The sequence below is a fragment of the Macaca nemestrina genome, chromosome 2, assembly GCF_043159975.1.
Source record: "Macaca nemestrina isolate mMacNem1 chromosome 2, mMacNem.hap1, whole genome shotgun sequence".
NCBI classification, from domain to species: Eukaryota; Metazoa; Chordata; class Mammalia; order Primates; family Cercopithecidae; genus Macaca; species Macaca nemestrina.
Genome location: NC_092126.1, coordinates 53,320,829 through 53,346,583, shown reverse-complemented (window position 1 = coordinate 53,346,583; position 25,755 = coordinate 53,320,829). Strand labels below are relative to the sequence as shown.

The following is a 25,755-nucleotide window of genomic DNA, read 5'->3' as shown; positions in this document are numbered from 1 at the left end:
CCAAAGCCAGAGCCGTCGGCCACACCTGCACAAAACTGGTTGCTGCGGCAGTGGCTGAAGTTGTAGCTGGGCCAAGAGGATGTGCCGCATCCATTTAAGTCTGTATAAGAGTAGGTGAAGTTAAAGGTAGAAAAGCCGGGTTAAGGTTATATTGTAGAGGGCCTTGAACATCAGCCCAAAGCTTTATTTGCCACTCAGGATTTCCACACAATGCAGTAATATAAATGGCAGTACCAAGGGGGTGATTTGAGTTCCTTTCGCCTCCTCCCTCAATAAACCCAATCTGCCATTCTCCAAAAAAAAAAAAAAAAATATATATATATATATATATATATATATATTATCTTAGTAAAAACCATGCAAGTCCTCTCCTCCTACGCCCATTAATCAGTTGCCATGCTTAAGCCACTCTATAGAAATACTAAGCACCCAGTCGGGTGCAACTGTCTACCTTACCTTTCTATGAGGAAACTCCAATAAATAAATTGTTTCAATGCTTAGATCTTTATTTGTATACATCTTTAAGATTAAAAAAAAAAAAAGGCAGAACTTAGGAACCTTTAAGAAAGAAACCAGTCAAGGTGGTTCATGCCTGTAATCCCAGCACTTTGGGAAGCCAAGGCAGGAGGATTGCTTGAGTCCAGAAATTTGAGACCAGCCTAGGCAACACAGCAAAGACCCTGAAAAGAAAAGGGAAAGAAAAAAGAGAAGAGAAAAGAAAAGGAAGGTGGGGAAAAGAATGAGAGAGAGAGAAAGAGAAGGAAGGAAGGAAGGAAGGAAGGAAGGAAGGAAGGAAGGAAGGAAGGAAGGAAGGAAGGAAGGAAGGAAGGAAGGAAGGAAGGAAGGAAGGAAGGAAGGAAAGGGAAGGGAAAGAAAGAGAGAGAGAGACAGAAAGAAAGAAAGAAAGAAAAAAAGAAAGAAAGAAAGAAAGAAAGAAAGAAAGAAAGAAAGAAGAAAGAAAGAAAGAAAGAAAGAAAGAAAGAAAGAAAGAAAGAAAGAAAAGCAAACAAACCAGTCAAGAGGGCCCTCCTTATTCAATCCATAAGGAGTCTTCAGATGATGGGGAAGTTCCATTCTAATTTCCAAAAAGACTTAGATAAATTATAGGAGAAAGAAAAAAATCCACATTCAAATTGGAAAAGAATCAAGTAGGATACACCTGGAGAATACATGGGGTGCAAGGACACTACTCTTTTAATAATTAAACAGGACATCTACAATGAGAGCTGGCCTCTGGGACACCTAACATTCTCTGATTTGCCACTATTCAGAACAGTATGGGAAGCACTTTCCTATCTCCTCCTGACTCTGGTGGAACACCTATATGAAAATCTGCCATAGTTGCTGTCTCTGTCCTTTTGTGGTAAATTAGATTTTCTCGAACAGTCAAAGATCAAAGGCAAGATGAGAGATTAAGATTTATTTTCTTATATGAGTCATAGCCTGGATCACCAAACAGAGTTCACCAAATGTTTTGAGCAGCGATGACAAGACTGAGACAAGATTATGGAGTTCTGGTGTGACATTTAATTAAAACTCTTCATCTGATCAAGGGCACTGTCACTATTGGTGACAATGTAAATTACCCATCACCCAGAAATTCTGCCTCTGGGAATTTATCCTAAGACACTAATAAAGAATGTGGGCTTACACTTAGCTACACGAATATTCACCAGACTGCTCTTTTAAAAAGCAAAAATTGAGAAACAGCTTAAATTCCCAAAAGAAAGGGATTAGTTTAAAAAAAAAAAAAAGATAGATGTAAGATTGGGCACGGTGGCTCACACCTGTAATCCCAGAACTCTGGGAGTCCAAGGCAGGATCACTTGAGCTCAGGAGTTCAAGACCAGCCCGGGCAACATGCTAAAACCCTATCTCTACCAAAAATACAAAAAATTAGCTGGGCATGGTGGTGCATGCTTGTGGTCCCAGCTACTCAGGAGGCTGAGGTGGGAGGATGAGGTCAAGGTTGCAGCGAGTCAGATCACGCCACTGCACTCCAACCTGGGTGACAGAGTATAGACACCGTCTCAAAAAAAAATTTTTAAAGATAGGTGTTCCATGCTGCCATAAGTGTAAACACTATATATATGTACACACACACACACATATTTATATATTATACTCTAACATAAGGTTAAAAGAATCTGTAGTATTCCCCAGGTTAATATTGGATGGATGGGATTATGAATATTTTAGATGTTCTCTTTGTATGATTTGCCCATTATGAGCACGAACTGTTTTTATGATACAGAAAAATAATGAACAAAATTCACTGGTTAGGGGTGCAGTTTAGAGTCCCATTGCTCAGGCTTAAAGTGAGCATAAATTTCCCTCTTTTTCTGGCTGCAGCTCATGAAGCAGTTTAGTCCAATAGACATTATCCACCTTCTCCAGGGCATGCCCAGCACTGCAAACTGCACAAAGGTGGGGACACAAAGGTGAAGATGGGGTACGTTCCCTCCCCCTGAGAGATTCAGGCCAAGTCAGCATACATACACCTCAGCAGAAACGCACTGGACATCTCAGGGAAGCCTAGAATTTGAAGCACTCCTGGGCCTCCCAGAGACGAGATACTACATTAAAGTGCGTTGTAAGGCAGCACTATACTAATGTAGGCTTCCAAATGCCTCCCATCGGAGGAACCAGCTCACAGGAGAAGCTAAGTGCTCTCAGGAGAGCTGGGGTGTGGAGTGAACAGCACGTGAGGAAATGGTTGTGTGACATCTTTATGGCAAGCACATACAAGCAGGATTTTTTAAATGTCGCAGCTATCCTTCCAGTAGGAATACTCATCCGACAGAGTAATAATACTTTCCTCCTATAGAAGAATACTACAAAGACACTATATTAAAGGAAGACATTTCACTTTCCTTTGATACTAGACATCTTCTGTCTTCTTGTCTGAGTTTCAAGTGTGCTGATGCCGATTTTCTTCATTGCAGTTGCATGCTGCCCTCTAGTGTTTGTCCATATTATTACACCCTGTTGTAATAGGTTGAAAGTGGAGGGGAGGGAGCTCTGGGGGAAAGGAAATGTGCTGGACATGGGATAGAACTGTCAAAAGCACGCAAACAATAGCCACTTAAACGGTGAAACATAATCAATGGTCCTATTTTTTCTGTAACAATAAAAAATGTTCTTGTTTTGGGTCGGAATAACAACAGCTAATATTTATTTACCATGTGCCAGGCACAATGCTAAGGGCATTGCAGACATTAAATCATTTAACCCAATAGAAGAAATAAGACGTAGTGTTTCATAGATCAGTAGGGTGATTATAGTTTAGAATAGCCTATTGTATATTTCAAAATAGCTAAGAGCATAATTCAAATGCTTCCAGCAAAAAGGAAGGACAAGTATTTAAGGTGGTGGCTGTCCCAATTACACTGCTTTGTTCTTAACAAGTTATATAAATGTATTAAATTATCACATGTACCCCCAAAATATGTATATCTATTATGTATCAATAAAAAATAAAATTCTAAAAAATTTCATCCAACAATCCAAAGAGGGGAGAACTATCAACTGCTCTGTGCATGTGCAGTGCTTCAATGTCACATCAAAACAAAGCAAAATCAGGGAACAGAGTGATTAATGGGCTACAGAGCAACATGCCTAAGTTTTGTTGTGACTTCTGCAATACATACCTCACCCATGCCTGTCCATCTGTGGGAACCTACCACTGCAGTGGGAGGAAACACAAAGAGAATGTGAAAGACTACTACCAGAAATGGATGGAACAGCAGGCTCGGAGCCTGGCTGACAGAACAAAGACTGCATCTCAACAAGGAAGAACACCTCCGACTCTGTTCTCTGCTCCTCTTCCTGCAGGGGCGATGATCCAACCTCTCCCACCCAGGCTCTTTCTGTTCTTCACCAGGTATGATGCCAGCAGCCCGTCAGAGAGGCCCTCCCATGATGCCAATGATGGGCCCCCCTCCTCCTGGATGATGCCAATGGGATGTGCTCCTGGAATGAGGCTGCCCATGGGAGGTGATATGGTTCTGTGTCCCCACTCAGATCTCACCTCGAGTTGTAATAATCTTCACATGAGGTGGGAGGGACCCGGTGGGAGTGAATAAGTCTCACGAGATCTGACAGTTTTGTAAAGGGGAGTTCCCCCACACACGCTCTCTTGCCTGCTGCCATGTAAGACATGCCTTTGCTCTTCCTTTGTCTTCCACCATGATTATGAGGCCTCCTTAGCCATATGAAACTGTGAGTCCATTAAACCTTTTTCCTTTATAAATTATCCAGTCTCAAGTATGTGTTTATCTGCAGCATGAGAACAGACTAATACAGGAGGCCACATGCCAATGATGCCTGGGCCGCCAGTGATGAGTCCTCCCACCCTCCCACAATGGTGCCCACTTGGCCCCAAATGACTTGACCAGACAGATAAGAATAGAGGCAAGCCTCTTTAGATCAGTTTTATATTACTTGTTCTGCTTCACTGGGAGATCATGGTGCTGTGACTCAGGGTGTTTTCTTAACAGCATGACAAAGAAGACTTGCTCCTCCTTCCTATCAAAAAGAGAATAGTATTGGAGGGGAGAAGTGGGACCAGAAAAAGTGCAGTTTTCATTTGTATTGTGAAATGTGAAAATAAAATTATCAACTCTATCAGTTAAAAAAAAAGGGAGCAAAATCAAGGGATACAAGATGGATAGAGGAATATCAGAATGAAGATACACGCAGATGGCAGGGTCAGTGCTCTGTACTGCTGTTATATTAACTGTAGTTAATAATATCTGGGTGGGGAGCTTTCAATTTACCCTCAAAAGTAAACCATTTCCTTTCCTTTTTAAAAAACAACTTTTTTGAGATATAGTTCACATACCATACAATTCACCCACTTGAAGTGTACCATTCAGTGGTGTTTAGTATGTTCACAGAGACGTGTAAGAACACCACAATGAATTCTAGATCGTATTCATCACCCCAAAAGAAACCACATGCCCATCAGCGGTCACCCCCCATTTCCCCAAACTCCACTGATTCTAGAAAATCATGACTCTACTTTCTTTACAGATTTGCCTGTTTTGCCTATTCTATATTTCATACAAATAGAATCACACAATATATACACAGTCCTTTGTGACTGGCTGCTTTCCTTTAACGTAATGCTTTCAAGATTCATCCATGTTGTAGCATATATAATTCATTTATTTTTATCACTAAGTAATATTCCATTGTAAGGACACACTACATTTTAATTATCCATTTATCAGTGGCTGAATGCTTGGATTGTTTCTACTTTTTAACTATTACAAATAATGCTGATACAAACATATGTGTACAAGTTTGTGTGCGGACCTATGTCTTCATTTCTCTTTGGTGGAACTGAAGTGGAATTGCTGGGTCATAAGGCAACTCCATGTTTAACATATTGAGGAACTTCCAGACTGTCTTCCCAAAGCAGATGCACCATTTTCCATTTCCTCCAATAGGGTATGAGAGTTCCAGTTTCTCTGCATTCTTCCCAATACTTGTTACTGTCTTTTTAGCTATAGCCATCTTAGTGAGTGTGAAGTAGTACTTCATTGTGGTTTTGTTTTGCATATCCCTGATGGCTAACGATGTTGAGCATCTTTTTGTGTAAAATCACTTCTTTTTAGCAGGGACATGAATGAAGCTGGAAGCCATCATTCTCAGTAAACTAACACAGGAACAGAAAACAAAACACCACATGTTCTGACTCATAAGTGGGAATTGAATAATGAGAACACATGAATACAGTGAGGGGAACATCACACACTGGGGCCTGTCAGGGGATGGGGGCAGGGGGAGGGAGAGCATTGGGACAAATACCTAATAGATGTGGGGCTTAAAACCTAGATGATGGGTTGATAGGTGCAGCAAACCACCATGGCACATGTATACGTATGTAACAAACCTGCACGGTCTGCACATGTATCCCAGAACTTAACATAATATAAAGAAATATCCAAAAAACTCACTTATTTTTGATACTGGTAATACAGTAGTCACACAGACCACATTAGCATAAACTACTTTTTCTTTTGTTAGCATTCTAAACATCTCAGATAAAATTGTATGTAACAAACAATTAAAGAGATGGGGTTGAACATTCTGAAGATGGTAAGTCATTAATTCATTTATTTGAGCCCCGCTTAGAGGCAAGAGATGGTGCTGGGTGCTGGGAGCAGGGCAGACAGCCACACTGGGGCAGCCTCTGCCCACATGGAGCTCAACATTCTATCAGATGGGCTGGCCTTAAACAACTATTTACATAATTAAATAATCACATGCATAAAAAGCTCTGTAAAAGACAAGTAGCAGAGGCTCTGAAACTTATACCAAAGGGTCCTGATGTCATCTAGAGGTACACACTTGGATCCTCAGGGTGTACATGGTAAATGTGGTCATGGGTGGAGATAAGCTTATTTAGGGAAAAGGGGTAGATTTAGAAGAGAAGGGAGATCAGGGATGAGGCATGAGTCACTGCAATATGTAAAGGTTTCATAGAAGAATATTAGCCAAGCAGAAGAGTTAAGGAGGAAGACTAAAGAGGTAGGATGAAAACTGAGAGTTATCCAAGCTAAGAGATGAGACAGTCTCAAGGAGACAGGAAATCACAATACTGGAAACTGCCAAGAGGAGATGTACAACATGATGACCAAAAAATCTCCATCGGATTCAGCACCAGAGATGTTATGGTGACCTTAGCAGCAGTGGATGTGGCTGAATGGTGGAAGGTGAAATCAGCCTGGAGTGAAGTGAGCACTGTGGGAGAGGTAAGGAAACAGATAATACAAGTGGTCAGCTCCTTCAAATCTGTGTCGGTAAAAGGCAGAGAGGGGGAATTAGCAGCAGGCAGATATCTGGTCAAGGGAGGGCTGCATTTAAGATGGCAAGATGAGGCGTGTTTAAATGTAGACAAGAAGGATCCACTCCACTGGTAAGGACAGGAGGATGAAGATACAGAGAGACGGCATAGCTCAGTGACAAACAGCTCAGCTGCTGGAGCTAGACCACTTGGGTTCAATTCTAGCTTCGCCTGCTGCCTGTGGGACTTAGGGCAGGGTATTTGGCCTCTCTCTGACTCTGTTTCCTCATCCGTAAAATGAAAAAAAATAAAATGAACTACTGTTATAAAGTTAAATAAGAGTGAATAGAAAGGGCTGAGGTATAGATGGAGCCACTTTGCTGATGTAGGATCCCAGAGCCACACCAAACTTCCCCTCTCACCTGAGTTTTGCCCCTAGAGACACATGATTGTTCTCTTTTAATTTCTCACAACTGGACAGTTACTGACTCAAAGGGGTTTGCAATGGACTAAATGTCTGTGTCCTCCCAAAATTCGTATGTTGAAATCCTAACCCCCACTATGATAGTATTAGGAGGTAAGGTCTTCAGGAGGTAATTAGGTCATGAGGGTAGAGTCCTCATGAATGGGATTAGTGTCCTTACAAAAGGAACCCCAGAGAGCTTTCTCACTGTCTTTGCTTCATGTGAGATAAAATAGGAAGAAAGCAGCCTGCAACCTGCAAGAGGGCCCTCCCCAGAACCTGACCATGCTGGCACCCTGATTTATTTCCCACAGCCTCCAGAATTGTGAGAAATAAATTTCCATTGTTTATAAGCCATCCAGTCTACCGTAATTTGTTATAGCAGTATATTAGTCTGTTCTCATGCTGTAATAAAGACCTACCTGAGACTAGGTAGTTTATAAAGGAAAAAAAGCTTAATGGACTCACAGCTCCACATGGCTGGGGAGGCCTCACATTCATGGTGGAACACAAAGGAGGAGCAAAGGCATGTCTTACATGGCAGCAGGCAAGAGAGCATGTGCAGGGGAACTCCCCTTTATAAAACCATCAGATATCATGAGACTTATTCATTGTCAAGAGAACAGTATGAGGGAAATGACCTCCATGATTTAATTATCTCTACTTGGTCCCACCTTTGACATGTGGGGATTATTACAATTTGAGGTGAGATTTGGGTGGGGACACAGTCAAACCATATCATTCCACCCCTAGCCCCTTCCAAATCTCATGTCCTCACATTTCAAAACCAACCAAGCCTTCCCAATGGTCCCTCAAAGTCAACTCATTTCAGCATTAACTCAAAAGTCCACAGTCCAAAGTCTCATCTGAGACAACGGACCTAAGAGCACCTAAGAGCCTGTAAAATCAAAAGCAAGTTAGTTACTTCCTAAATACAATGGGGGTACAAGCATTGGGTAAATACACTCATTCCAAATGGGAAAAGTTGGCCCAAACGAACGGGTGCAGTGGCTCATGCCTGTAATCCTAGTACTTTGGGAGGCTGAGGCAGAAGGATCACCTGAGCTCAGCAGTTCAAGACCAACCTGGGCAACATAGTGAGACCTCGTCTCTACAAAAACTTTTTTAAATTAAAAAAATTAGCCAGGTGTGGTGGTGCACACCTGTGATCCCACTTACTTGGGAGGCAGGAAGATCACTTAAACTGAGGATGTCAAGGCTGCAATGAGCTATGATTATGCCACTGTACTCCAGCCTGGGTGACAGAGTGAGACCCCATTTCAATCAATCAATCAATCAATCAGTGCACCACGTTTTAGAGGAAAAGCCTCTCAAGTCTTCCTGGGATTTGAGGTCTTCCATTTCATCAGGGTGTTCTGGATGGGTAGCTTTAAGGGTAGGGCCTTTCTGACTCAGCCTGGGTGCCCCAAAGACTTCAGCACCAGAAAGAGTCACTTTTTTAGTCCAGGCAGTGTCACCTACTTGTTTGAAACAACATCTAACTGCCCAGAAGCCACCCTGCCCCTCTCTATAATGTGCTTCCCCACAAAACTAGTAGAGTTTGAACTGACAGTTACTTCTCCTCAAGTGAGATCCAATTCCCTGAATGCTTCAGGGACAGTATTGGGTGGTGGCTACAGTCCCACCTGACCTCCTGTCTAGGTCTCTTGGCTTTTCTATCTATTCAGATTCCTTGCCTGAACTTTTGATATAATGATTGTAGTGATCTGCCTCAGTATCTAACATCAAGACACTCGGCAAGTTTTCTCTTGAAACTGCATCTCCAACTCATTTCCACCAGATTGGATTCTCTATGCTTGAGAAAAGAACAGCACAGGACTAGCCACCTGCTGCTTGGGACATGACGCCCTGGGCCTTGCTTCTGTCCCTGTTAGTGCCACCTTTTTTGTTTCCTTCACACTTGGGCTCCTTCCTGTTTTTCCAGTTCTGTCCTCTACTATCCCACTTCGGAACGATTTCGATAACAAGGAGTAAAGGATCACCTCTCCCCCTTGCCTGCTAAATGCAACTGAAATTGGAAATAAAACGACCCAACCTCAGCTAAGTTGCAGATGCCAGTCATCAAAAATGAAACCTATAGATTCTATCCATTTTAGTAATTTCCCCGGAAGGCATAATTTTTTTTTTTTAATTTTTATTTTTCTGAGATGGAGTTTCGCTCTTGTTGCCCAGACTGGAGTGCAATGGCAAGATCTTGGCTCACTGCAACCTCTGCCTTTCCGGTTCAAGCAAATCGGGTTCAAGCCTCCACTTCCCACGTAGCTGGGACTACAGAAATGCACCATCACGCCTGGCTAATTTTGTATTTTTTGTAGAGATGGGGTTTCTCCATGCTGGTCAGGCTGGTCTCCAACTCCCAACATCAGCTGATCCACCCAAATTGGCCTCCCAAAGTGCTGGGATTACAGGCATGAGCCACCGAGCCTGGTCTGACATAATCATTTTCAAATTGATCTGTCCTTGTTTTTAATTCCATTCTGTAGCTAATATGGGAATTCAGTTACTTAAAAAATTCAATCTCTTAAAATTAAAAAAGGGGGCTGGGAGTGGTGGCTCACGCCTGTAATCTCAGCACTTTGGAAGGCTGGGGCGGGTGGATCACTAGGTCAGGAGATTGAGACCATCCTGGCTAACACGGTGAAACCGCGTCTCTACTAAATATACAAAAAAATTAGCCGGGCGTGGAGGCAGGCGCCTGTAGTCTCAGCTACTCGGGAGGCTGAGGCAGGAGAATGGCGTGAACCCGGGAGGCGGAGCTTGCAGTGAGCAGAGATTGCACCACTGCACCCCAAGCTGGGTGACAGAGCGAGACTCCATCTCAAAAAAATAAATAAATAAATAAATAAATAAATAAATAAATAAATAAGGGAATCAATTAAACAAATCATGCCCTATCTTGTACTGAAGAACCAAGACCTACCTATATTCATAAAATTCTCATTAAAGTATGAATTAAAAGTTATAAAAATAATATGCTGCACACGTCTTTCTGAAGTAAGCACACACTGAAATCTGCTAATCAGTGATTCTTCAAGTGAGGAGCTTTAACTGGCTTTCCAGGATATTCTACTGGGATTAACAAGGGAGAAAGAAAGCAGGTATTAAGAAATCAAAAAGTGAAGTGATTATGTTCATCCATGTTAAGGAGTTTACCTAGACTTCAATGATCCCCTCAATAATACAATGGTGAAGGATTCTAGAATCCCGCAGCTGAAAATGTCGAGTTCGATTATATTATTGTTATACATATTCCTTTTCATCAACTCGTAGAAGCAAATCCAATACAAGCTAATTGAGCACAAGATGCGGTGTTCTTAAAGTTTCATCCCTGAAGCAGCTGCATCAGCATCATTTGGAAAATTGTTAGAAATAAAAATTCTAGGCTGGGCGCAGTGGCTCAAGCCTGTAATGCCAACACTTTGGGAGGCTGAGGCGGGCGGACCACGAGGTCAGGAGATCGAGACCATCCTGGTTAACATGGTGAAACCCCGTGTCTACCAAAAATACAAAACAAAACAAAACAAAATTAGCCAGGCATGGTGGCGGGCGCCTGTAGTCCCAGCTACTCGGGAGGCTGAGGCAGGAGAATGGCGTGAACCCGGGAGGCGGAGCTTGCAGTGAACTGAGATTGGGCCACTGCACTCCAGCTTGGGTGACAGAGTGAGACTCCATCACAAAAAAAAAATTCCCAGATCTGTCCCAGACCTACCGAATCAAAAATCCAGAGGAGCCCAGGTGCCCGTGACTCACACCTGTAATCCAGCACATTGAAGGCCACGGCAAGATAATCACTTGAGGCCAAGAGTTTGAGGTTAACCTGGGCAACAACATAGGAAGACCCAATCTCTCAAAAAAAAAAAAAAAATTAGCCAGGCATGGTGGTATGCACCTGTAGTCCTAGCTACTCAGGAGGCTGAGGTAGGAGAATCACTTGAGCCTGGGAGTTCAAGGTTATAGTGAGCTATGAAAGTGCCACTGCACTGCAGCATGGGCAACAGAGAAAGATCCTGTCTCAAAAAAAAAAAAAAAAAAGTCCAGGGCATGACACTCAGCAATCTATCTATCTATCTGTCTGTCTATCTTTCTATCTATCTATCTATCTATCTATCTATCTATCTATCTATCTATCTATCTATCCATCTATCTATCTATCTATCTGTGTGTGTGTGTGTGTGTGTGTGTGTGTATTTACACTTTAAGTTCTGGGATACATGTGCAGAACTTGTACGTTTGTTACATAGGTATACACATGCCATGGTGGTTTGCTGCACCCATCAACCCGTCATCTACATTAGGTATTTCTCCTAATGCTATCCCTCCCCTAGCTCCCCACTCCCCAAAAGGCCCTGGTGTGTGATGTTTCCCTCCCTGTGTCCATGTTTTCTCATTGTTCAACTCCCACTTATGAGTGAGAACATGCAGTGTTTGGTTTTCTGTTCTTGTGTTAGTTTGCTGAGAATGATGGTTTCCAGCTTCATCCATGTCCCTGCAAAGGAGATGCACTCAGCCCTTTTTATGGCTGCATAGTATTCCATGGTGTATATGTGCCACATTTTCTTTATCTAGTCTATCACTGATGATCATTTGGGTTGGTTCTAAGTCTTTGCCATTGTGAACAGTGCTGAAATAAACATACGTGGGCATGTGTCATTATAGTAGAATGATTTATAATCCTTTGGGTATATACCTAGTAATGGGATTGCTAGGTCAGATGGTATTTCTGGTTCTAGATTCTTGAGGAATTGTCACACTGTCTTCCACAATGGTTGAACTTATTTACACTCCCACCAACAGTGTAAAAGCATTCTTAGTTCTCCACATCCTCTCCAGCATCTGTTGTTTCTTGACTTTTTAATGATCACCATTCTAACAATGGGGTTTTCTAAATATACAATCATGTCATCTGCAAACAAAGACAACTTGACTTCCTTTCTTCCTATTTGAATACCCTTGATTTCTTTCTCTTGCCTGATTGCCCTGGCCAGAACTTCCAACACTATGTTGAATAGGAGTGGTGAGAGAGGACATCCTTGTCTTGTGCCAGTTTTCAAAGGGAATGCTTTCAGTTTTTCCCCATTCAGTATGATATTGGCTGTGGGTTTGTCATAAATAGCTCTTATTATTTTGAGATACGTTCCATCAATACCTAGTTTATTCAGAGTTTTTAGCATGAAGGGCTGTTGAATTTTGTCGAAGGTCTTTCTGCATCTATTGAGATAATCATGTGGTTTTGTCGTTGGTTCTGTTTATGTGATGGATTACATTTATTGATTTGTGTATGCTAAACCAGTCTTGCATCCCAGGGATGAAGCCAACTTGGTCATGGTGACTAAGCTTTTTGATGTGTTGCTGGATTCAGTTTGCCAATATTTTATTGAGGATTTTCGCATCGATGTTTATCAGGGATATTGGTCTGAAATTTTCTTTTTTTGTTGTGTCTCTGCCAGGTTTTGGTATCAGGATGATCCTGGCCTAATAAAATGAGTTAGGGAGGATTCCCTCTTTTTCTATTGTTTGAAATAGTTTCAGAAGGAATGGTACCAGCTCCTTTGTGTACCTCTGGTAGAATCTGGCTGTGAATCCGTCTAGTCCTGGACTTTTTTTGGTTGGTAGGCTATTAATTACTGCCTCAATTTCAGAACTTGTTATTGGTCTATTCAGGGATTCTACTTCTTCCTGTTTTAGACCTGGGAGGGTGTATGTGTCCAGGAATTTATCCATTTCTTCTAGATTTTTTTTTTTTTTTTTTTTTTTTTGAGACAGAGTCTCGCTCTGTCACCCAGCTTGGGGTGCAGTGGTGCAATCTCTGCTCACTGCAAGCTCCGCCTCCCAGGTTCACGCCATTCTCCTGCCTCAGCCTCCCGAGCAGCTGGGACTACAGGCACCTTCTGCCACACCCAGCTAATTTTTTGCATTTTTAGTAGAGACGGGGTTTCACCATTGGTCTCAATGGTCTCAATCTCCTGACCTTATGATCCACCCGCCTCGGCCTCCCGAAGTGCTGGGATTACAGGCGTGAGCCACCGCGCCTGGTCATTTCTTCTAGATTTTCTAGTTTATTTGCATAGAGGTGTTTATAGTATTCTCTCATGGGATCAGTGGTGGGATCAGTGGTGATATTTGTATTTTGTATTTCTGTGGGATCAGTGGTGATATCCTCTTTATCATTTATTGCATCTATTTGATTCTTTTCTCTTTTCTTCTTTGTTAGTCTGACTAGTTGTCTATCTATTTTGTTGATCTTTTTAAAACACCAGCTCCTGGATTCATTGATTTTTTGAAGGGTTTTTCATGTCTCTATCTCCTTCAGTTCTGCTATGATCTTAGCTATTTCTTGTCTTACACTAGCTTTTGAATTTGTTTACTCTTGCTTCTCTGGTTCTTTTAATTGTGATGTTACAGTGTCGATTTTAGATCTTTTATGCTTTCTCTTGTGGGCATTTAGTGCTACAAATTTCCCTCTAAACACTACTTTAAATGTGTCCCAGAGATTATAGTACATTGTGTCTTTGTTCTCATTGGTTTCAAATAACTTATTTATTTCTGCCTTAACTTCATTATTTACCCAGTAGTCATTCAAGAGCAGGTTGTTCAATTTTCATGTAGTTGTGCAATTTTTAGTGAGTTTCTTAATCCTGAGTTCTAATTTTATTGCACTGTGGTCTGAGAGACTGTTTGTTATGATTTCTATTCTTTTACATTTGCTAAGGAGTGTTTTACTTCCAATTATGTGGTCAATTTTAGAATAAGTGTGATGTGGTACTGAGAAGAATGTATATTCTGTTGATTTGGAGTGGTGAGTTCTGTAGATGTCTCTTAGGTCCATTTAGTCCAGAGCTGTGTTCAAGTCTTGAATATCCTTGTTAATTTTCTGTCTCGTTGATCTAATATTGACAGTGGGGTGTTAAAGTCTCCCATTATTATTGTGTGGGAGTCTAAGTCTCTTTGTAGGTCTCTAAGAACTTGCTTTATGAATCTGGGTGCTCCTGTATTGGCTGCATATATATTTGGGATAGTTAGCTCTTCTTGTTGCATTGATCCCTTTACCATTATTTAATGTCCTTGTCTCTTTTGATCTTTGTGGGTTTAAAGAGTGTTTTATCTGAGACTAGGATTGCAACCCTTGTTTTTTTTTGCTTTCCATGTGCTTGGCAAATATTCCTCCATCCCTTTATTTTGAGTCTATGTGTATCTTTGCACATGAAATGGGTCTCCTCAATGCAGCACACTGATGGGTCTTGACTCTTTATCCAATTTGCCAGTCTGTGTCTTTTAATTGCGGTATTTAGCCCATTTATATTTAAGTTAATATGTTATGTGTGAATTTGATCCTGTCATTATGATGCTAGCTGGTTATTTTGCCGTTAGTTGATGCAATTTCTTCATAGTGTTGATGGTCTTTACTTGGTATGTTTTTGCAGTGGCTGGTACTGGGTGTTCCTTCCATGTTTAGTGCTTCCTTCAGGAGCTCTTGTAAGGCAGGCCTGGTTGTGACAAAATCAGCATTTGCTTGTCTGTAAAGGATTTTATTTCTCCTTCACTTATGAAGTTTAGTTTGGCTGGATGTGAAATTCTGGGTTGAAAATTCTTTTCTTTAAGAATTCTTTTCTTTAAGCATGTCGACTATTGGCCCCCGCTCTTCTGGCTTGTAGGATTTCTGCAGAGATCTGCTGTTAGTCTTATGGGCTTCCCTTTGTGGGTAACCTGACCTTTCCTTCTGGCTACCCTTAACATTTTTTCCTTCATTTCAACCTTGGTGAATCTGACGATTATGTGTCTTGCAGTTGCTCTTCTCGAGGAGCATCTTTGTGGTGTTCTCTGTATTTCCTGAATTTGAATGTTGGCCGTCTTGCTAGGTTGGGGAAGTTCTCCTGGATAATATTCTGAAGAGTATTTTCCGACTTGGTTCCATTCTCCCCGTCACTTTCAGGTACACCAATTAATGTAGATTTGGTCTTTTCACACAGTCCCATAATTCTTGGATTTCATAGTCCCATATTCCTTTTCATTCTTTTTTCTCCAATCTTGTTTTCTCACTTGATTTCACTAAGTTGATCTTCAGTCTCTGATATCCTTTCTTCCGTTTGATCAATTTGGCTGTTAATACTTATGTAGGTTTCATGAAGTTCTCGTGCTGTGTTTTTCAGCTCCATCAGGTCATTTATGTTCTTCTCTAAACTGGTTATTCTAGTTAGCAATTCCTCTAACCTTTTTTCAAGGTTCTTAGCTTCCTTGCATTGGGTTGGAACATGCTCCTTTAGCTTGGAGGAGTTTGTTATTACCCACCTTCTGAAGCTTACTTCTGTCAGTTCATCAAACTCATTCTCCGTGCAGTTTTGTTCCCATGCTGGCGAGGAGTCGTGATCCCTTGGAGGAGAAGAGGCATTCTGGGTTTTGGAATTTTCAGCCTTTTTGCACTGGTTTCTCCGCATCTTCATGGATTTATCAACCTTTGGTCTTTGATGTTGGTGACCTTTGGATGGGGTCCCTGCGTGGACATCCTTTTTGTTGATGTTGATGTTATTCCTTTCTGTTTGTTAGTTTTCCTTCTAACAGTCAGGCCCCTCTGCTGCAGGTCTCCTGGAGTTTGCTGGAGATCCACTCCAGACCCTGTTTGCCTGGGTATCACCAGCGGAGGCTGCAGAACAGCAAAGACTGCTGCCTATTCCTTTCTCTGGAAGCTTCATCCCAGAGGGGCACCTGCCAGATGCCAGCTGGAGCTCTCTTGTATGAGGTGTCTGTCGGCCCCTGATGGGAGGTGTCTCCCAGTCAGGAGACACAGGGGTCAAGGAACCACTTGAGAAGGCAGTCTGACCCTTAGCAGAGCTCGAACACTGTGCTGGAAGATCAGCTGCTCTCTTCAGAGTCGGCAGGCTGGAACGTTTAAGTCACTGAAGCTGCACCCACAGCTGCCCCTTCCCCCAGTTGTTCTGTCCCAGGGAGATGGGGATTTTATCTATAAGCCCCTGACTGGGGCTGCTGCCTTTTTTTCAGGGATGCCCTGCCCAGAGAGCAGGAATCTAGAGAGGCAGTCTGGTTACAGCGCGGATTTGCAGAGCTGTGGTGGGTTCCACCCAGTCCAAACTTCCTGGTGGCTTTGTTTACACTGTGAGGGGAAAACTACCTACTCAAGCCTCAGTAATGGTGGACGCCCTTCCCCCCACCAAGCTCGAGCATCCCAGGTTGACTTCAGATTGTTGTGCTGGCAGCAAGAATTTCAAGCCAGTGGATCTTACCTTGCTGGGCTCTGTGGGGGTGGGATCTGCTGAGCTAGTCCACTTGGCTCCCTGGCTTCAGCCCCCTTTCCAGGGGAGTGAATGGTTCTCTCTTGCTGGCATTCCAGGTGCCACTGGGGTATGAAAAAAAAAAAACTCCTGCAGCTAGCTCAGTGTCTACCCCAATGACCACCTAGTTTTATGCTTGAAATCCAGGGCCCTGATGGCCTAGGCACCAGAGGGAATCTCCTGCTGTGCGGGTTGTGAAGATCATGGGAAAAGCGTAGTATCTACGCCAGAGTGCACCATTCCTTACGGCACAGACCCTCACGGCTTCCCTTGGCTAGGGAAGGGAGTTCCCCAATCCCTTATACTTCTCAGGTGAGGCAACACCCCACCCTGCTTCAGCTCGCCCTCTGTGGGCTGCACCCATTGTCTAACCAGTCCCAATGAGATGAACTAGATACCTCAGTTGGAAATGCAGAAATCACCCATCTTCGGCATCGATCTCCCTTGGAGCTGCAGACTGGAGCTGTTTCTATTCAGCCATCTTGCCAGCAATCCTTTGTGTGTGTGTGTGTGTGTGTGATGGAGTCTCGCTCTGTCGCATAGGCTGGAATGCAGTGGCGCAATCTCAGCTCAGTGCAACCTCCGCCTCCCAAGTTAAAGTAATTCTTCTGCCTCAGCCTTCCAAGTAGCTAGAACTGCAAGTGCACGCTGCCACGCTCAGCTCATTTTTTTTTTAATTTTAGTAGATACGGGGTTTCACCATGTTGCCCAGGTTGATCGCAAACTCTGAGCTCAGGCAATCCACCTGCTTCAGCCTCCCAAAGTGCTGGGATTACAGGCATGAGCCACCATGCCCAGCCAGCAATCTATATTTTAATGAGCCTTCCACATAATTCTGATGCATGCTCTAGTTTGACAACCACCACTTGAATTCATCCTCCCTTAACACACAGAAGTATCAGGTGTCCCTCCTCATGTATGAAGCCATATTGGTGTCTCTCCTGGCTGGGCTTGTCCCATTAGCCCACTGTGGGAATTAGATGTAATTCTCTACCTCTCTTAACCAGGGTCCATGATGGAGACTGCTAATTGTTCCCCAGGGTCTATGCTACTCTTCTTCCTACATTACAATCACTGGCCATCCCTACATGCTGTCACAACTTTTAGCAAGTCATACAGTTTCCCAGCAAGAAGTGATGCGTCCAATCCTCTCTGGCCTCTAGCTATGGCTGTGCAAATAATTGGTTTGGACCAATAATGTGTGGATGGAAGTGATGCATTCAACTTCCAGATTATATTCTTTAAAATAAACAAGCAAGCAAGCAAAAATCTGGCTGCCTTCTTCTTCCTCTTTCCTTCCCAACCAGAATATTGATATGGTATCTAGTGTGAGGGTGAGGACCTCGTCTTAGGGGATGGTGGTGCAACAAGATAGATGAAACCTAAGTCCCTGGATGCTTGTAGATCAGAGCTGCCCCAATAATCTAAACTATCTTCTTCTGGACTACTATGGGAGAGAAATCAATGCACTGCAATCTTGTTGGAACTAACATATTTTTCTTTGTTACACAACCTACCCTATATCTTCTTTAGAAGACGAAGCTTCCTTCCTAGAACTTCAACCCTATATCCTTTCCTAAGGTTGAGATTTCATGCACTCATTCCCATAAACCTACCTTAGTCCATTTGTACTTCGAAAACAAAATACCTCAGACTGGGTAATTTATAAACAACAGAAACTTTTCACAGTTCTGAGGACTGGGAAGTCCAAAACCAAGGTGCCACCAGGTTTAGTGCCTGATGAGGGCCTGGTCTCTCGGCTACCAAGATGGTGCCTTGTTGCTGTGTCCAGGAGTGACAAACACTGTCCTCACATGGCAGATGTATAAAAGAGATGCAAGTTCTCTCAAGCCCTTTTGTAAGGTAATTAATCCCATTCATGAGGGCTCTGCCCTCATAACTGACTCACTCCCTAAAGGCCTCCACCTCTTAATACTCTCACACTGATGAGTAAGTTTCAACACATGAACTCTGGAGCACATTCAGACCACATATCACCTTTTATATATTTCCCCACCAAAGACAGTTGCCACTTTCCATAAAGTACTTCTATTCCGGTAATGATGAGCTATGTAATTTTCCCACTGAGGACATCTGCAAAAGCCAGACAAATGTATTTGTTGAAAACTCATAAAGGCACAGAAGAACTAGCAAGGCACTTTAAAATAACTAGGCTAAGATAATGAAGAAGAGGAGAATCTGGAGAGGTGTCTTTGGGCTTGCTTTTCCCCTGAAGCATTTGCCAATTCTAGAACAGGTAACTGAGAGTCTGAGTAAGATTTATAATGGTCTTGACTGGCTAAGAAAATGGAAAAATGAGAGTCAAAGCCAACCAAGGGTAGAAGAGAGGTGCTGGTAACTCCCCACCTGAGACTGGGGCCTGAAGGGCTGCATTTTAAGCATATTTTAAGCATAAGGGTGAAGTAGAAATAGAATACCCTTGTAGGGACACAATCTAGTTTTGAATCATTGTAATCACTGAAATTGGATTAAGATGATCCTGAATTATGAGGCCTCCTAGGTGCCTTCCTAAAGCAAATATAATTCCTTCCAGAGGAACTTAATCCTGAACCTCAAATTTGTCCACCATTTTTTTTTCAAATAACATCTGGCATAGGATAAAAAATAACCAGGTATTTAAGGAGACAAGAGTACATGAATAGTAACAACAATAACAAAATATTAAGAGCAAGGATAAAGTGGATGCCACTGCTAATTAAGAGGCAGAAATGGGCATTCAGAAATCATCTTCTGAAAAGAGCTTGTCGGGAGAAGAGAATGTGATGTTTAGAAAGATGCCCCTCATAGCTAATGCAACCAGGCACTTTTTTTTTTCTGTTGCCCAGGCTGGAGTGCAGGGGTGCAATTACAGCTCACTGCAGCCTCAACCCCCTAGGCTCAAGCAATCCTCCCACCTTGGCCTCCCAAAGTGCTAGGATTACAGGTATGAGCCATTGCGCCCAGCTTTAGGAACATTCTTAATTAGCCATCATCAAAGCTACAGTTCTTTCAAGTTGTTCTTCTACCATGAATCAGAACAATGCTTAATTAAGGTATTCTGAAGAGATACTGTACTTTCTTCACAGATGTGCTAGGGAGCTATCTATAGCCCATTCAAAATATTCTATATGCAAATAAGAAGTTTAAGCTGGACAAAAATTCACTTTCCTGCCTTTCTCAAAGTGGTGGTATTCATGGCAGTCTTTGAGAGAAAATGGAAAACAGAAAAGGAAACAAAAGGAACAAAGCTGGAGGCATCACACTACCTGACTTCAAAATATACTACAAAGCTGTAGTAACTAAAACAACATGATACTGACAAAAAACCAGACACACAGACCAATGCGACAGAATGGAGAACACAAAAATAAATTCACATACTTAGAGCCAACTGATTTTCAACAAAGGTTCCAAGAAAGCACAATGGAGAAAAGACAGTCTCTTCAATACATGGTGATGGAAATTGGATATCCACATGCAGAAGAATAAAGCTAGACCCGTATATTTTACCATATACAAAAATCAAATCAAAATGGATTAAAGACTTAAGTGTAAGACCTGAAACAATAAAACTAGTAGAAGAAAACATAGGGGAAATGCTTCATGACATTGTTCTGAGCAAGGATTTTTTTGATAAGACCCCAAAAGCACAAGCAACAAAAAGAAAAATAGACAAATAGAATTATTTCAAACTAAAAAGCTTCTGCACAGCAAAGGAAACAATTAACGGAGTGAAGAGACAAGTTGCAGAACAGGAGAAAATATTTGCAAATCATACATCTGACAAGGGGTTCATATCAGAATATATGAGGAACTCAAAAGCTAAATAATAATAATAATGATAATAATCTGCCAGAGTATGGTGGCTCACACCTATACTGCCAGAACTTTGGGAGGCCAAGGTGGGAGACTCACTTGAGACCAGGAGTTCAAGACCAGCCTGTGCAAAATAGTAAGACTCTGTCTCTACAGAAAATTTAAAAATTAGCCAGGCATGATGGCACACACTTGTAGTCTTAGCTACTGGGGAGGCTGAGGTGGAAGGATCACTTGAACCCAGGAATTTCAGGCTGCAGTGGGCCATGATTGCACTGCTGCACTCTAGCCTAGACAATAGAGCAAGAATCTGTCTCAAAAAAAGAAAAAGTGGTATATAGATACAATGGAATACTATTCAGCCATAAAAAAGAATTAAATCCTGTCATACACAACAACATGGATGAATCTGGAGGACATTATGTGAAGTGAAATAAGCCAGGCATAGAAAGACAAACACCTCATGATCTTGATCATACGTGGAATCCAAAGAAGTTGATCTCACAGAAGTACTTAGTAGGACAGTGGCTACCAGATGCTGGGGAGGGTAGGACAGAGAGAAAATAAAGAGAGGTTGGTCAACAAGTACAAAGTTATAGTTAGATAGGAGGAATAAGGTCTGGAGTTCTACTGCACAGTAGAGTGACTATGGTTAACAATATTACATATTTTAAAATAGCTAGAAGAGAGAATATTGAATGTTCTCATCACAAAGAAATGATTATATAGTTTGGCTGTGTCCCCACCCAAATGTCATCTTGAATTGTAGTTCCCATAATCCCCATGCGTCGTGGGAGGAACCTTGTGGGAGGTAATTGAATCATGGGGGCAATTACCACCATGCTGCTGTTCTTATGATAGTGAGTGAGTTCTCACGAGATCTGATGGTTTTATAAGGGGCTTTCCCCACTTTTGCACAGCACTTCTCCTTCCTGCCATCATGTGAAGAAGGATGTGTTTGCTTTCCCTTCTGCCATAATTGTAAGTTTCCTGAGGCCTCTCCAGCCATGCTGAACTGTGAGTAAATTAAACCTTTTTCCTTTATAAGTTACCCAGCCTCAAGTATGTCTTTATTAGCAGAGTGTGAAGGAACTAATACAAATAATAAATATAAGAGGTGATGGATATGCTAAATATTCTGATTTGATTTTCACACAATGTACCACGTATTGAAACATCACACTGTATCCCATGAGTATGTACAATTATGATGTGCCAATTAAAAACAAAATCAAAGAAAGGCAAACAAAATATCAAATGATGATAATATACAATATTATATATATATAATACAATTACATAATATTATATACTCGAGATAGGAAATTTTTTAAAAATCCATTACCTCTTGATATGGTTTGGCTCTGTATCCCAACCAAAATCTCATTTTGAATTGTAATCCCCACATGTTGAGGGCAGGACCTGGTGGGAAGTGATCAGATCATAGGAGTGGTTTCCCTCATGTGGTCTCGTGATAGTGAGGGAGTTCTCCATGAGATCTGATGGTTTAAAAGTGGCAGTTCTGGCCAGGCACGGTGGCTCACACCTGTAATCCCAGCACTTGGAGAGGCCAAGGCGGGTGGATTACCTGAGAGCAGGAGATCCAGACCATCCTGACTAACATGGTGAAACCCCGTCTCTACTAAATAGACAAAAAATTAGCCGGGCGTGGTGGCGGGCTCCTGTAGTCCCAGCTACTCGGGAGGCTGAGGCAGGAGAATGACCTGAACCCAGAAGGCCAAGCTGGCAGTGAGCCAAGATTGTGCCACTGCACTCCAGCCTGGGCAACAGAGCGAGACTCTGTCTCAAAAAAAAAAAAAAAGTGGCAGTTTCCCCTACACTCTCTCTCTCTCTCTCTCCTGCCACCAAGTAAGACGTGCCTTGCTTCCCCTTCACCTTCCGCCATGATTGTAAGTTTCCTGAGGCCTCCACAGTTATGGGGCACTGTGAGTCAATTAAACCTGTTTATGTTATAAATTATTCAGCCTCAGGCAATTCCTTATAGCAGTGTGAAACCGAACTAATATACCTCTGAAGCATTCACTACATTAGAAGCTAACATTTTCTAAACGGAGATATGTGGTCCTAAAAAAATAAAATAAAATACAAAATCAATCCTCAAAAAGAAAATAGGCCAGACAGCTGTAATCCCAGCACTTTGGGAGGCCGAGGTGGGAGGATTGCTTGAGCCCAGGAGTTCAAGACCAGCCTAGGCAACACATTGAGATGCCATCTTAGGAAAAAAAAAAAAAAAATGAAGAAAATAAAGAATAATTAAATTTTATCTCAAAATAGCGCCATGAATTAAGTGGAAAGGTACTGATATTTCCATTCTACACACCAAGAAACTGAGGCTCAATTACCCCAAAGTCACAGTTAGTCAGGGCAGGTGCCTGGTTCTCAAATCTCAAATTCATGAGTCAAGCTAGACACCAGGAACGGGGAAGGGGAAAATGTAAACTGACCCAGCATCATATTATCTCTGAACAGCCAAAACAAGAGAGTGGCATCAACTCGTGGGAAAATAAGACACTGTTCTTTGCATAGTAAGTAGATCCAAGGGAACGAGATTCCATAAAATGTTCAAAAAAGGCCTTAAATAGAGGGTCTAAACAAGGAGTACTTAAACAAATCAATTCACCACACAATTGAGAAAATGCCAGGGCAGTCACAGAACTGAGCTAGAGCAGGCACTTCAGAGTAAGCACAAGCACTGTCACCCTTGCTCTCTGCCAGCCCCATGTCACATCCCCACATCCTGACTTCCAGTCTGCTCTCTGAGGACCCTGGTTGAATTTCATAGCTTCTGAGATAGCTTCCAGCATCAAACTGCTACTATTGCCCAGAAAAGAATTGTGCTTTTTCTTATTTTCTTTTTTAAATTCCACTTATCTTATTTGTACCTCAATATCTGTATACATAATTCCCTGTTCTGGCCCTCCTTTCCTGCCCTGAGCCTGCTGGAAAGCTTTTCACTTTCCTCTCTGGTCACCACATTTTGCCCTTCCTTTTAAAGCAACTCAAATGTACCCTCTCATCTGTGCTGCCTGCTCCTTTCGCCTGCAAGATCTCGTCTTTCAAAAATATTCCCTAGCCAGGCACAGTAGCTCAAGTCTGTAATCCTAAGAACTTTGGGAGGCCGAGTTGGGAGGATCTCTTGAGCCCCGGACTTGAGACCAGGAATTTGAGACCAGCCTGGGCAACATAGCAGGACGCCATCTCTACAAAAAGTAGTCCCAGATACTCGGGAGGCTGAGGCTGGAGGATCAGCTTAAGACGGAAGGCAGAGGTTGCTGGGGAGCTGAGATAGCACCACTGCACTCCAGCCTGGGCGACAGGGTAAGACCCTGTCTCAAAATAAATATAATATAGGCCAGGTGCAGTGACTCATGCCTGTAATCCCAGCACTTTGGGAGGCTGAGGCAGGCGGATTACCAGGTCAGGAGATCGAGATCATCCTGGCTAACACGGTGAAACCCCATCTCTACTGAAAATGCAAAAAATTAGTTGGGTGTGGTGGTATGTGTCTGTAGTCCCAGCTACTCGGGAGGCTGAGGCAGGAGAATTGCTTGAACCCGGGAGGCTGAGGTTGCAGTGAGCTGCGATCGCGCCACTGCACTCCAGCCTGGGCGACAGAGCGAGACTCCGTCTCAAAATAAATATAATATAATATAATATAATATAATATAATATAATATATAAAATTGGTCAGGCGTGGTGGCACACATTGTTGTCCTAGCCACTTGGGAGACCCAGGTGGAAGGATCACTGCAGCCCAAGAGTTCAGGGCTGCAGTGAGCCACGATGCCGCCACTGCACTCCAGCCTGGGTGACAGAGTGGCACCCTGTCTCTCAAAAATAAAATATATATATATATATAAATATATATATATATAAAACAAAAATTTAAGTAAATACAAAGTCCCAGAAGGACGCAGGTAGTATCTAGGTGGCCAGATGCTTCAGGATTTTCTGCTCCAGGATGGATAGATGGGCCAAGCAGGACCCAGATTACAGCAACGAGCAAAATTTATGGGAGGCTAAAAATCTCGCTAATCAAGATTAATTAATATTAATCTAACAATATTTAAGACAACTAACATTTAAGGCAATTTTAATACGTTTATTAATATTTAAGGTAATTTAAAAAATATCCGCAAAAGAGGGCCCAAGGACTGGCGCCTGATTTTGTAAATAAAGTTTCACTGGAAGCTCCAGCAAGCATCTGTCTACTCAATAACCAGACTCCAGCATTCGCAATATCAAATGGCACTGTGTGTGTCCATCGCTAGAAGCCACTTCCTCCACCCGTTTAAAAAAAAAAAAAAAAAAAAAAAAAAAAAGCTCCAAATAAGCTGAGAGACGAAGAAAAGATCGTTTCTCTGCAGGCTGCCAGGGGTTTCAGAGACGCCGGACGCTGGAGAGCAGGGATAGAAAGAAGCTTGCGGTGACCCCTGCCGGCCGCCGGCACCCACATTCTACCCGGCTAATCGGGTCCTGCCGCTTTAAATCCGGGAGGCTCCGCGGCGCAGGGCAGGCAGTTGCCAGGGGAGACCAACGCACAACAAAGGCGCACGCCGGCCAGAGCCCACAGGGGCCGCGGCCACTGAGCTGGCTGTAATCCCGCCTCCCGCCAGCCATGGCCCATTTGCGCTTGCCTAGCAGCTTCGGACATCCGGGGAAGAAGAACCAGAAGGAGTCTGAGGAGTTAGAGGAGGAGGAGGAAGAGATGGAGGAGGAGGAGGAGGAAGAGGTGGAGGTGGAGGAGGAGGAAGAGGAGGTGGAGGAGGAGTTTGTGGGGGAAGAGCAGGAGTCGGAGGCCCCTGAGAAGTTCAGCGACGAGTACCTCTGGAAGGTCATGGACATCGGTGACTACGACTACGACTTCCCAGACGTGCGCCCCCGCTTAGCCAGCATCGTCAGCCCTAGCCTGAGCTCTACGAGCGTGCCCAGCCAGAGCGCGACCAGTACCGAAATGCCGAGCGCCAGCCCACCCTCCAGTGCCTCCTCGCATAAAAGTACCGCCCCCGACCCACCCCTTCTTCGAGGGCTTTCTGGTCCCCAGGGGTCACCTGGTCCACCCACTCCCGTGCCTTCGTCGACCTGTGCGTCGTGCTTCATTCCTAAATGCATGCACCGTTCCACACACCTAATTTCTCTCACGTCCTTGTCAGAGGCACTGAACCCTTGGCTGAGCTGTTGTGATGATGCACGATTTAGGATATAGGCGAAACACTATAAAAGTTGAACTTGAGCATTGCTGTATGGAGTGCTTTTTTATTTTGAAACAAGAGTCTCGCTCTGTCGCCCACGCTGGAGTGCAGTGGCTGCAGCCTCGACCTCCTGGGCTCAAGCCTCCCATCGCAGCCTCCTGAGTA

General features: G+C 43.0%; 1 protein-coding gene, 1 long non-coding RNA gene and 1 pseudogene across 4 annotated transcripts in view; 2 read left to right on the top strand and 1 right to left on the bottom strand.

Moving 5' to 3' along the window:
• The first annotated feature begins 2,091 nt into the window (after positions 1 to 2,091).
• Positions 2,092 to 4,405, top strand: LOC112423478 (U1 small nuclear ribonucleoprotein C-like; annotated as a pseudogene).
• Positions 4,146 to 25,327, bottom strand: LOC105463687 (uncharacterized). Its single transcript, XR_011619803.1, has 3 exons — positions 25,224 to 25,327; positions 20,838 to 20,915; positions 4,146 to 4,527 (listed from the first exon to the last, which is right to left on the bottom strand). It is a non-coding gene; the product is annotated as an uncharacterized lncRNA (long non-coding RNA).
• The window catches only part of LOC105463689 (glutamate rich 6), a 46,246-nt gene continuing 45,423 nt past the window's right edge, over positions 24,933 to 25,755 (top strand). For 2 of the 3 annotated variants that reach the window (XM_011710904.2, XM_011710902.2), the window contains exon 1: positions 24,933 to 25,395. In XM_011710904.2, the coding sequence (XP_011709206.2) occupies positions 25,017 to 25,395 (379 nt within the window). In that variant the 5' untranslated portion in view covers positions 24,933 to 25,016. The remainder of the gene's footprint in view (positions 25,396 to 25,755) is intronic. The other variant, XM_011710903.3, reaches the window with a different exon arrangement.